Source organism: Callorhinus ursinus, unplaced genomic scaffold (assembly GCF_003265705.2).
Source record: "Callorhinus ursinus isolate GAN/ISIS: 27379988/994484 unplaced genomic scaffold, GSC_fseal_2.0 scaffold15, whole genome shotgun sequence".
NCBI lineage: Eukaryota > Metazoa > Chordata > Mammalia > Carnivora > Otariidae > Callorhinus > Callorhinus ursinus.
The window spans coordinates 39,897,024-39,909,784 of record NW_027397077.1 but is presented as its reverse complement, the minus strand read 5'-3'; the positions used below and the strand labels follow the sequence as shown (position 1 = coordinate 39,909,784).

General features: G+C 56.2%; 1 protein-coding gene across 1 annotated transcript in view; it reads left to right on the top strand.

The window, feature by feature from the left end:
* Positions 1 to 12,761, top strand: part of ATP2B2 (ATPase plasma membrane Ca2+ transporting 2) — a 170,981-nt gene that overhangs the window by 148,052 nt on the left and 10,168 nt on the right. Inside the window, exons 15-21 of the mRNA XM_073901649.1 lie at positions 2,821 to 3,000; positions 3,196 to 3,283; positions 6,303 to 6,409; positions 6,856 to 7,043; positions 9,615 to 9,832; positions 11,512 to 11,723; positions 11,895 to 12,002. Coding sequence (XP_073757750.1) covers positions 2,821 to 3,000; positions 3,196 to 3,283; positions 6,303 to 6,409; positions 6,856 to 7,043; positions 9,615 to 9,832; positions 11,512 to 11,723; positions 11,895 to 12,002 — 1,101 coding nt within the window. The remainder of the gene's footprint in view (positions 1 to 2,820; positions 3,001 to 3,195; positions 3,284 to 6,302; positions 6,410 to 6,855; positions 7,044 to 9,614; positions 9,833 to 11,511; positions 11,724 to 11,894; positions 12,003 to 12,761) is intronic.

Here is a 12,761-nt window from a genome sequence, read left to right as displayed (position 1 = left end):
AGCCTGGGCACAGTGCCAGGTGCCAGAGCCTCAGTTAGTGTTGGCTGAATAAAAGCAGCTCAAACATCCCCTTCTCCAGGAAGCTTTCCCAGATTTCTCCTCTCCATCTACTTCCTTCTGAAGGAATGGCACCTTCCTCTGTGCTCCCAGAGCCCTTTGTACAGAGATCTTTACCAAAGCCCCTGCCTCCTACAAGAGTACCAGTCAGACCAAGAGCACCTGCTCTCATCTGAAAGAAGAATGATTATGTGAAAGGGTATGGTAGACTTGTTCCACTGTGGAGTGGTCAGCCTTGGAGGGAGTGAGCACCCCATCATCAGAAGCCTGCAAGCAGAGGCTGGCTGGCCATCTGTGGGATGCCTAGCCGGAGATCTGGGCAACGAGCAGAGTCAGAGAGTCATGACCTGAAGCCCCTTCCAACTCCAAGACCCCAGGCATCTTGAATCAAATATAACCTGAATTATTCCTTTGAAAGCAGGAGCCAGATAAGGTGTAGGTACCCTAAAGAGCAGTGGTTCTTTCCTTTCCCCTGGAACAGGAGACAGCAGGGGGCTGCCATCCGGGTTACAGCCATGGGGAGGACATCGATAAATTATGTAAGCAGGATGTTTGGACATTCCACATCCCCGCTCCCTCTGGCTCTGTACAAAGAGGTCACGTTCGCCTGGGTGAGCCGCCGCTGTGGCACGAGGCAGAGGCCTTGCTCACGTGGCCCCCAAGCCCTGAGGGGCATGAGAAGCCTCGTCCCTGGGCCCTGGAAATGCACCCAGAGGAGACCTGTGGTCAGCCTACCCTGCTCCAGCCCTGGGGATGAGGAGATCACTACCTGTCACCACAGAGCTGGTCTCTAATACCATTCTGGGAGCTGGAGGGGCCTCCTGACCTTGGCCTCTTCCCAGCATTTGTTCCTTGCTCTGCCACAAGATGACGGTGCTCAGGAGTCTTGATTTTCTCTACAAGCAGCAGGGGGGAGCCCCTGAAGGAGAGTGGTACCCAGGCGGAACTTTAGGCAGGTCGCTGGTGGTCAGGTAGGAGAACGATGGAAGAGGGGCAAGGCCGGAGGCAGGGAGATTGAGGAGGGGCTGGGCAGTGACCCCAGCTTGGAACGTGGTGCTCTGTGCTGAAGGAACAACAGGTGCTGTGCATGGGGGAGGACAGAGGCTAAAGATTTTCAAGATCAATCCTTGTTTTTAAAATTCCTAAGGGCAGGAGGGGACCAGTGGGCAGGAGCTGTCCACAGTCAGGTTTTGAACCAATGTTCTACTTCTTCATATGAGTTTGTTGGGGCCACCATAACAAAGTAGCACAGACTGGGGGCCCCCAGCAACAGAACTGGACTGGCTCACAGTTCTGGAGGCTGGAAGTCCAAGATCTTGGTGTTGGCAGGGTTGGTTTCTTCTGGGGGCTGTGAGAGAGAATCTGCTTCAGATCTTCTCCCCACCCCCAGCGCCCACCCCCCCCCCAAGGTCATGGGGGTTTGCTGGGAATCTTCAACGTTCCTTGACTTGTGGCAGCAACACCCAGTCTCTGCCTTCCTCTTCACGTGACATTCTCCCTGATTGCGTGTCTGGGTCCAAATTTCCCCTCTTCATAAAAACCCCAGTCACATTGGTCAAGGGCCACCCTACCGACCTCAACTTGATTACCTCTATAAACACCCTATCTCCCAGTAAGGTCACATTCACAGGCAGTGGGGGTTAAGACTTAAATGTATTTGGGCGGGTGGGGGGGTGAGATGGCCACAGTTCAGCCCATAACAGTCTGCAGACCCTCTCAGCAGGGGCTTGGCAGAGTGGGAATGGGGCTGAGCTCCCCAGGCACTATGATATGCAAGAGGAGTGGGAGTCAGACTCTGCCTCTCCAAGCCTGAGATGCTAAAGTGCTTTGGTCCTCTGGTACAACTAGATTTTCTGCCCTTCATATGTCCTCTTCAACTCAAAGACGTTTTGCAGCAAATAGCAAATAATACCTTATTATTTTAGCATTGGTCACTGCCCATGGGTCAGAATCCCTTGTTCAGTTGATCTGGGTTGTGTGTAAAGGCCTGCAGCAGCTCTAGGCTGGTTTCTGCATCCTGATTGCTGGGCAAATAAATCCACAGCTCTGCATTGGAGCGGGGGGGGGGGGGGGGGGGGGTTGGTGCTTACCCCCTTCTGACTGGCTGGGTCTACTCTGGCCTGATTGGCCCAGACATCAGTCTGTCATTACATCAGGGAGGGCAAGAGGCAGTCTTTACTGTCTCATGGCAGTGTCCTGTTTTACATGAAGTATAATCATTTGTATTTATTCTAAGCCAGTGTCACATTCTGCAAATGAAATCCTCCCAAATGCAGTGTCCTGCCAACCCCCACAAAAAAAAAAAAACCTGAAAATACGTGAGCATATTTACCATTGAGTTTGTAGGAATTGTGCATGTGGATAAAGCAGGGACACATTCCTCTGCAAGTGTAGAGTGTTCTACCCCTGCCTGGGGTGTTATTGAGGTCTTTCTCAAAGTCCTTGCCCAGATCAGGATAACCAGTGGTTTCATCTTAGAAGGGACCATCACAGTGTTAGGTGGTAGCTGCCTGGGACTCTGCTGAGAATTCTGAGGCCACATCAGGGTTTAATCATCAGATTCTGTGATCGATTAATAATGCCTGCCATGGACACAGGAAGGAAGGATATGGTCTACATGCCATATGTGCTATCAGTATCTCATGGTCATCCAGGCCCCTTCCACTGGTGCTGCCCGTGAACAGGGCTCACTTTGGAATCCATAAGGGCGGTGAGGACCTGCCCCAGGGGCACTCAAACCCATTGCCCCTGCCCTCCCGCCAGGTCCCAGAAGCCATCCGCAAGTGCCAGCGGGCAGGCATCACCGTCCGCATGGTCACTGGTGACAATATCAACACGGCCCGGGCCATCGCCATCAAGTGTGGCATCATCCATCCTGGGGAGGACTTTCTGTGCCTGGAGGGCAAGGAGTTCAACCGGAGGATCCGCAACGAGAAGGGGGAGGTACGTGCCCAGCACAAGGAATCCTCAGGGGGATAAGCTGGGGGTGGGGGGGAAGGGTCCTGGGAGGCATGGGGGCCACATGACTGTACAGAGACCAGCCAGTGTGCCACTCAGAGCCCAGTGATTTGGGGTGAGTCCCCTCCCTTCTCCAAGCCTCAGTTTCTCTCTCTGACCCCCTCCCCCATCCCTCTCCAGATTGAACAGGAGCGAATTGACAAGATCTGGCCAAAGCTCCGGGTGCTGGCTCGCTCCTCCCCCACGGATAAGCATACCCTCGTCAAAGGTAAGACTTGGGGGGCAGTTCTGAGGCTAGGATCTCCTCCTTTCCTGGTGCCCGCAGCTTCTTTCCAGGACAGAGAGCTTTTGCACAGGGCTCCCCACACCTGGCAACACCCTTGCCTCACCCCATTGCAGCCCTGGGAGGCCCTCTAAGGACCACAGGGAGATGGGGAGGTTGTGAGTCTTCTCTCTGGGTTCCACTTCTTCTAGGAAGCAATGGGACTGGGCCTGTCTAGGTCCAAAACTCTTAGCCTGAGGGTTAAATAGGTCCCACAGACATGTTGTATTTGGCTGGTATAGTGCCCTTTTTTATGTTGAATTTGGGTGGCTTTATACAGACTCTTCCCTCACATTTGAATCAGTCTTCACCACTCCTTATTGCCTGCCATCCAGCCCACTTCACTCATGTTCTCAGTCTGGCCCCAGAGCTTGTGAGTTTGAGATCCTTGGGTGGCCTGGTCTCTGAGGACCCCAACCAACACCTGTAACGGGGACCCCAAAGGTGGGCCATCCTGGGAATAGCAGCCTGAGAGATGAGGCCAAAGGCTAGCATCCTTCTCCTTCCCTGTCTTCCTCAAGAGAGAGGGCATACCACTTGTTTGAGCCCATGTCGGTGGCCAGGTGCTGGGCCCTTTTAGAGTCATACAGCCCTGGCTTCAAGTCCTGGCTCAGCCACTAACCTGTTCTATACCGTTGGGCAAGTCCCTCCTCTTCTGGGACTCAATTCCTCCATCTTTAAAATGGCCATAGAAGGGCAGGTTTCTGGCTGAGGTCATCCCTAGGGCATCTTGGATTCCTCTCCCAAAATGTTGCCCAAGGACATTAATAGAGGCAGATCTGGCTTGGGGACAGAAACACAGCGCCCCAGAATCACAGATACCAGAGCAGGAGGCCCCAACCTATCCCCATTTCTTTTTCAATCACTCACTCATTTGTTTACTCATTCTCTTGATATGTGTTTTTGAAGGATCTACTAAGTGCCAGGCCCAGCTCTTGGCAGACATAGTCCTTCCCTCTTGAAATTCATCGTCCAGATTCCATCCAGCAGACATTAAATAGGTTTCCTTGCACAGACCTAGAGGCTGTATCAGTGGAAGAGAAGGGTGGGGCCCTCTATTGGCGTCTCACTCAGGCTGGGGATGGATGTCACATCACAGGCCATCAAAGGTGGGTTGAGGGTCCCAGAAAAAGGGCCTGTGTTTCGGGCAGGGCAGAGAACTGCACTGTGAAAGACCAGAGGCAAAGACTTCCAGATACCTTCAAGAAGTGGAAAGCAGCTCACTTGGCCAGGCAGGAGTAAAATTTGGCCCCCTCCCTGCTCTGGAGGAGCATGTAGGCAGGCGGAGGGACCCGGCAGTAACGAAGGCAACAAATGCCTAGTAGACAGAGGCTGGAGGCTGAGTCTTGGCTGGGGACTTGGACTGCCACCAGCTGGGGGGAGCAGCCCGGGATGACTCCCAGAGCACATGGCCTTGGAGCTGGACCTGAAGAGGGTGGAACTTGAACACATGCCAAGGGCTGGGGGAGTGGTTGGCGGCTACAAAGGCTTCTCAAGTCGGGGGTCCCATTCCCTCATCCCACGGGCTGCTGCTTGCCAGGACAGGACAGGGAGGGACACGTACGGGAGCTACGGTGATCTGATGAGGGTGGGTGAGCGTCCTCAGAGAGTCACTTTCCCCAGGGGGCGTGGCATCTGAGCTAGACTACAGGTGCGGGACAGGCACAGCTGGTTGGGGACAGCCCGGGCAGACAGGGACGAGGGAGCCGGCGTTGCAGACGGAGAGCCTTTCCTATGACTGGAGCACAGATTGGGGGCGGCCAGGGATGAGAGGAGAGACGATCAGAGAATGAGTGAGGCCTGACCACCAGGGACTTCGAAATTTCTGAATGGAGCTAAGAACGTGGATGTCACCCTGAGACCAGTGTGGGTAGTGAGAGAATGACTCTCAGCTTGGGGGAGGGGACAGGTCAGTCCTGGGGGTTCGAGAGAAAGCCAGGCGTTGCTATGCAGAGTGAACAGGTAGCCTGGGGTTGGTGGGGAGCAGGGGGCATGCTAGTGGCAGAGGGGGTGGGGACAGAGAAAAGTGAAATGGTTCCCGTAGGATCTTGGAGCAGAATCTGCAGGCCTTGGTGATGGACGTGAGGTGCAGGATGAGAGAGGGACATGCCAAGAGTGACATTCAAATTTCTGTCCTGTCCATGGACATATCTTATCAAACTCCACATGTGTCCAATGGTGACATCTTTCACCCGCCCTTTCCACTGGCCCCAGCTCGGTGACAGGGCTACATACCATCTCTTTATTTTACTTGTTGAATCTTTTCTTTTTATTTATTTTTTATTCTTTTTTTAAGATTTTATTTATTTGAGAGAGAGAACAAGAGAGAGATGGGGGTGGGGGATGGGAGAAGCAGACTCCCCGCGGAGCAGGGAGCCTGACACGGGGCTCCATCCCAGGACCCCAGGATCACGACCTGAGCCGAAGGCAGACACTAAACGGACCCAGCCACCCAGGCGCCCCTGAATATTTTATTGCGGGTGAATGTCTGGAGAGAGGTCAAGGCCAGGTGATGGGTCAGGGGTCGTTGGCAAATGGCACAGCCCAGGCCTCCTCAGGAGCGAATGGACTCCCAGGTAGAAGGTGCTGAGGGAGCAGATGGTGGGAGAACAGAGGAGCTCCTGGAACCCAGGCAGAGGGGGAGGTGTTTCCAGCTGGGGTGGCCACCGGTGTGGCCAAGGGCTACAGAGAGGGAAGAGTGTGCTGGAGAGGCTGTCGGGGCCCAGACCACAGAGGGCCAGCACGGGGCTCAGGTGCCCAACATGCCCTGCAGGTGTCGGCAGCAGTGGGCAAGCCTGGAGCTGGGAAGAGTCACAGCAAGAGGAGGGGGAGAGGGGGCAGGGCAGGGGCCGGAGAGGAGGCTGGGCCCGGCCGGGAGTCCTCCAGACCATCAGGGCCGGCCCAGCTGCCTCTGCCCCACGGAGTGTCCCCGGGGCCCTGAGCACACTCGTGCCCCACCCCACAGGCATCATCGATAGCACACACACTGAGCAGCGCCAGGTGGTGGCTGTGACCGGGGATGGCACCAACGACGGGCCTGCACTCAAGAAGGCGGACGTGGGCTTCGCCATGGTAGGGACAGCTCGCCGCGGGCCCCGGGGTGGTGCCTGGCAAGAGCTCATAGGCAGGGGGTGTGGGCAACTCAGCCTCGAACTGGCTGTGCGGGGACCCCTGTTTCACACTCAGCTCACCCACCATCTACCTCATGTGCCCAGTGCTCTCAAGGCTCAGCCTGGCCCCCTGGGGTCTTCCTGGAAGGGTGGAAGAGGGCTCCCTGCCATGATGGGTGTGGGGGAGGATGGGCCAGGGAAAGGCTTCCGGAAGGCAGAGTTGGCCTCAGGGGCCGGGTCTGTGAGGAGTACACGCACACACCCGCTGTGCGGTCTGGCCCAGCTGGGCAATTGGGAGGAGGCATGTGGGGGGTTGTATAGGACTGAGGATGTGCAGGGGATGAGAACAGTGTTGCTCGAGCTGCTCACCACCCCCGAGCCGCCCCACACAGGCTCCTGTCCCCACAGGGCATCGCAGGCACGGACGTGGCCAAGGAGGCCTCAGACATCATCCTAACGGATGACAACTTCAGCAGCATCGTCAAGGCTGTGATGTGGGGCCGCAACGTCTATGACAGCATCTCCAAATTCCTGCAGTTCCAGCTGACGGTCAACGTGGTGGCTGTGATCGTGGCCTTCACGGGTGCCTGCGTCACGGGGGGGGGGCCTGGGGGGGGGGGGGGGGGGGGCAGGATGGGGCATGCCAAAGCCTGGGGGAGCCCCTGCCAAGGGCCAGGAGTTGCATCACAGACCTCAGGTGCAGGCACCAGCCTGAGGAAACAAAGCTCAGCAAGGTGGGGGCCTGGCCCAAGGTCATCTGGCAAATGGGAGATGTCAAGGCTCACCCCCATGGCTGCCTGACCTGGTCCTCGCTCCGGGAGGCAGAAGAGGTTATCCTGGAAGGAAGGCAGAGCCCTCAGAGGGAGGCAGGGGCAGGGCAGGGCCCAAGGGAGGTCAGGCAACCAGCTGGGAGCAAGGAACCAGCAGGGCCCTGGGGGCAGGAGTGTGACAGGAGAGGCCTGTTTGCCTGGGGCCCTGAGGCCAGGTTGGGGCTCCTTGTCACTGGGAGAGGCTGTTGTCTATCAGGATCACCATCTGGGTCATGAGCAACCCCATCCCGAGCTTAGGGGAAGCCAGCCAGCAGGGCTGCATGTCTTCAGCCTCACTGCTTCCTCACCCAGCCCCATGAGGTGGGAATTTTGATGATCCCCATTTTACAGAAGCAGAAACTGAGACTCAGAGGCTGGACCAGCCAGGAACTACCATTGTTCCTGCAGCCTCCTGCCTCCCCCTAGGGGCTGACCAGCCTGGCCTGGGGAGGAAAGGTCCAGTATTCCAACGCCTCCTGGCAATCACATGGGTAGACAAGCTCCTGCCCACAGAGAGGAGCCCCCACAGGCCCAAAACGCAGCACTGCCCCGGAGTGCTTTGTGGCCTTAGGAATGCTGCACCCCTCTGCTGCATTCTGAGCCCCTGGGGTTGCATGTGGCAGCACCCAGTACCCTCTCCTGAGAGTCAGAGCTGGGAGGTGGCTGGTGGGTCCCTTCTGCAGAAAGGGCCCTCTCCTGTTTTGTGGGCGAGAGACTCCTTCTAGTGGTGGCTCGTGGAACACTCCCGCGGCACAGCCACTCCTGCAAGGCTTCCTGGGGACCCCACTGATGCCAGATGGGGAAACAGGTTCAAAGAGGACTGACTACCAGTTTGCCTAAGGCTTTAGATTGAGTTGGTGGTAGGGCCATGTAGGCCTTGGTGGGGAGATGGGGGGCCCCCGACCCTGAAGCACATGTAAACAGAGAAGGCTGATGAGCAGGAAAAAGCCTCAGGACATGGGGAAGGTGGCTGCTCCAGGGCACAGCTGGGAGAGGCGGCCTGGAGGAAGGGGTTCTGATGCATCTAGGAGGTGAGTGAGTATGGGGTACAGGCAGAGTGGGCCTCAGGGGCTGCACTGAGAAATGATAGAGGAGTGAAGAACTGTTCAGTTTAGGCTATTAGGCTTACCGGGTAGGTGGGCTTCCTGAAGGAGGTGTTCCACCGTGGATGAAGCTAACACCAGAAGGGGAGGTCTGGGCTGTAGAGAGGGTGATGCTAGGGAGAGGTGGGCGCCACCAGCCAGGGGGACAGGTGTGGAGAGGAAAGCGGGGCTGAGGAAGGGGCCGTGGGGGGCACAGAATTAAAAGACCGGGCAAGAGGAGCCCTGAGGGAGAGGGAGAAGGAGCTTTCTCAGAGAGGTGGAAGAGGGCCAGGAGAGTGGGGTCAGGGGCCAGGAGGAGACAGTGGCCAAGCAAGGCAGGGAGGTCAGTGAGAGGAGGCTAGAAAATGTATCTCTCAGTTGGTGAGAAGGAAGGTACTGGTGACCTCGGAGGAAGGGATTTGGGGGACATGGAAAGGCCAAAGTCTGGCTGCCAAGGACAAGGTACTTGTGGGTACAAGGGAGGAGAGGACAGTAGATCAGCTCCTCGAGGCAGTGTACCCCACGTGACAGGATTGTGCACCGAGCGGTATGACTGTATGGTCCCAGTCTCAGCCAGAGAGAGGTGTGGAAGGATCCACACCAGAATGTGGATGGCGTGACATCTTGTCACTGTAAGTGACAAGATTACTGATGAGTTTTAGCTTCCTCTGCTATTCCCTACTTGCCCAAATTTTCTACCATGGGAGTAAGTTATTTCTGGAATCATAGATACACACAATAATTGCTTAAGTTAAAGTGTGACAATGAGGTAAGAAGGAACTTGGTGGTAGCGACAAGGGGACAGGGGTCACGGGTGCTGTTGGTGCGACAGCAGAGACCAGAGCCATGGATGGTGGAGGGGGAAGCAGTAGGAGGCTGAGCAGATGGGATCTACGCTGGAGACGGGGGAGAGCTTGGCCTTAGCCAGGAGAGATGTGTCCACAGGGGCTGAAGGGGCGGACAGCACATGGTGGGGAAGTAGGTGAATTTACCAGAAGGCAGGGAGTTGCTGACCATCATGCCTAGAAGACTCAATTTTCTCCTTGGGGGAGAACACAGGTAGGCAGGTCTAGGCTGTTCTCCAGAGAAGGGAAGGCCCAGCAATCCTGGGGAGTGTCTGTTCAGGAGCCCAGCAGGCAGGCCAGCTGAGGGCAGACCCACCGGGCAGAGTTGGCTCAAGACGCCACCAACAAGCTCCTGAGGCCCACACCTGGCCCTTCGTAGCAGCTGGTGGGGCCGGCCTCCCCCGTGACAGCCTTCCCCACCACTGCTGTCTCCAGGACTCCCCTCTGAAGGCTGTGCAGATGCTCTGGGTAAACCTCATCATGGACACGTTCGCCTCACTGGCGCTGGCCACTGAGCCACCCACTGAGACCCTGCTTCTGAGGAAGCCATATGGCCGCAACAAGCCCCTCATCTCACGGACCATGATGAAGAACATCCTGGGCCATGCCGTCTACCAGCTCACCCTCATCTTCACCCTGCTCTTTGTTGGTGAGTCCCCCACCGGCCCACCTGGGACACCCTGGCCTGGACCCAGCATTCTGGATTCACATCTGCCCTCTTGTCTGCCAGTGAAGTCACAGGGGCCCGGGGTGGTGAAGTGAGTCACTCAAGGTCACATAGCAAGTCTTGGGCAGAGCCGGACCCTGTCTCAGGCCTGGCCAACCCCAAAGCCAGGGCTTTTCCACTGATGACAGCTCTAGACACTGAGTATACACTAGGCAACATGGCGCCCAAGTGCTGATTTATGCCCCTCACACCTGCCTTGGAGGAGCCTGAGGCTCTGACCCCTTCTCCGACCCATTCCTGCACCTCATCCGTGCCCTGTGCCGGCATCCTCACCGAGACCTCCCCAGGGAGGGACCAAACACCTGCAGAGCCACCAACTATTTCCACAGCATTTTCCTTTAGGCTGCTTGCTTCATTTAGGTCTTCCCTGCACTCAGTGGGGCAGGTGCCTGTGCCCCACCACACATTACAGGGAGTGCCCTGAGGCACACAGAGGTGAGCCGACCTGCACCCGAACTGGGGAGACTGAGTAGATACCAGGCCTGGTTTCCTTGGGTGTTTCAGAGATGATGCGGGCAAAGCCTACCCCTGGGTCACAGAGAGTCCCAGAGTGGGAAGGGGCGGGCCCACAGTCACACAGGGAGGAGTCAGGGCCAGCCAGGAGTCCCCGGCCTGGGCAGAGCCCCTCCGCGTGAGGAGCTGGGCTTTCAATGCCAGCGAGCACTTGCCCTCAAAGTCCAGGGTAGAGATGTGGGTAGGGCATGGATCCTATTCCCCAAAGGGCAGCCCTCTTGTATGAATTTGGAAGGTGATGTGTTGGCAGGACTATTGTCAAGAGTATCTTTAGAGTCTTCGAAGAAGCTATGTGAATGCAAAACTAGGAGAAAAGGCTGCTGGGTGAGGGTTCCTGGTTTACTTGCTGGCTTCCCTCCTTGAGCACCTACTCTCAGTGGTCTTGGATTCAGCTAGACACCTCACACTAAGAAAACCCCACAAGCCCTCCTGGCACCAGCTTACACAGCTTTGCCAAGAGATGTAGAATGGCACTGAGCCTGTCATCAGTGCATGTCCACACAGCAAACCGGGGGGCTGCTCTCCACCCATCGTGTGATAACTCAGGTACAAGAGAATGAGGCCACTGGGGGGAGCCAGCCTGGCCTAGAAACCCCAACCTCCACATAGCAATCGATATTTCCTATAAGAGCCCCAGAAGCTTCCGGAGGTCTCAGCAAGGGTCACAGTCAGTTACAAGAAGCACCATTTTCAGGGGAACCCAAGGCCATGGCCTCCCACCAGGGATTCCTGGTTCACACCCCGTCCTCCCAGTCTTCCCAGTCCAGATGAGTTTGTCAACTGGAGGTCACTTTCAATAAGCAGTGTCACCTGACAGGAGAGCTTGCATTCCACCTTTATCAGATTTCCACAGAAAAGTGGAATAAGATTCACCCAGCACCTTTACCCCTAGAGAAGAAAGGGTTTTGTCATCCCTCCACTCACTCAGGACCACCCAACAGTGCAGGCCCGCCCGCCCCCCAACATCCAGAGCGCCGCCTCTGTCTCTGCCTGACCCACTCGGCTGCGCAGAAGAGGCCCCCACTCAGGGCCCGGAGTCCCCCCAAGCCGAGGCCCTCAGCCCTGCTCCTGCCCTCTCGGCTTGGCAGGCGAGAAGATGTTCCAGATCGACAGCGGGAGGAACGCGCCCCTGCACTCGCCACCCTCGGAACACTACACCATCATCTTCAACACCTTCGTCATGATGCAGCTCTTCAATGAGATCAACGCCCGCAAGATCCACGGCGAGCGCAATGTCTTCGATGGCATCTTCCGGAACCCTATTTTCTGCACCATCGTGCTGGGCACCTTTGCCATCCAGGTAGCCAGGCCCCCACCCCAACCTGGGCCAGGGTGGGCAGTGAGCAGCCAAAGCCCCTTGGCCGTGCCCTGAGAGCCCAGACCCCTGAGTTGGCTCCTGACTCTCTCCCTCCTTCTCTCTTTCTCCCTGTCCCTCCCTCTCTCTATCCCTGTGCGCCCCTTTGACCTCCAGATAGTGATCGTGCAGTTTGGGGGGAAGCCATTCAGCTGCTCTCCACTGCAGCTGGACCAGTGGATGTGGTGCATATTCATCGGGTTAGGAGAGCTCGTCTGGGGCCAGGTAAGTTCCGGGTGGGTTGTAGGAGATGCCTCTCGGCAGAGGAAGAGAAAGAGCACCAGACAGGGAATCCGGGAGGTCCCAGGAATGGGTCCCAGTTCTCCCATGGACTCAGTGTCTGACCCTAGGCAAGGCCCTCCCCATCCCTGGGCATCTGAGCAATGGGGGTTGGCCCAGGTCCCACATACTGGTCTTTTGGGTACCACCACTGTGATTTTTGCCTTATATCTATATACCTCTGATCCTGTTATTTATTTGATATTTTCTTTCAATCAAATCAGTTTTTTTATTGAAATTTATTTCAAAAGGCAACTTTATATTATGAACATGATTAGAAAATCAGTATCATTTGTCATAAAGAGAAGCTCACAAAAAAATAACGTAATGAGAGCAACGTTATTAAACTCTAACTCGATGCCATGGCCTGCCAAGGCTCAGAGCCTGAAGCCAGCTTGTTGTTTAAGAGGGTAATTAGTAAGTAGTATGACACCAAGCAGAGACTCCTTTAGAGAGCTGAGGAAATGTAGGAGGGGTGAACTCTGCCTTGTCTCGGAGTGATGCAGTGCTGTGTCTGACATCCTCCCCGGCTTTGGGGAATCGTGGGCTGGATGCTCCATAGGGGCCCTTCCAGCTGTGACCCAGAACATTCTCCCACTGTTCCCTTCCCTACTTTTGCCCAAGTCCTAGGCATGTGTTTGCACATGCAAGAGTGCATACACACACACACACACACACACACACACACACACACACACACACACA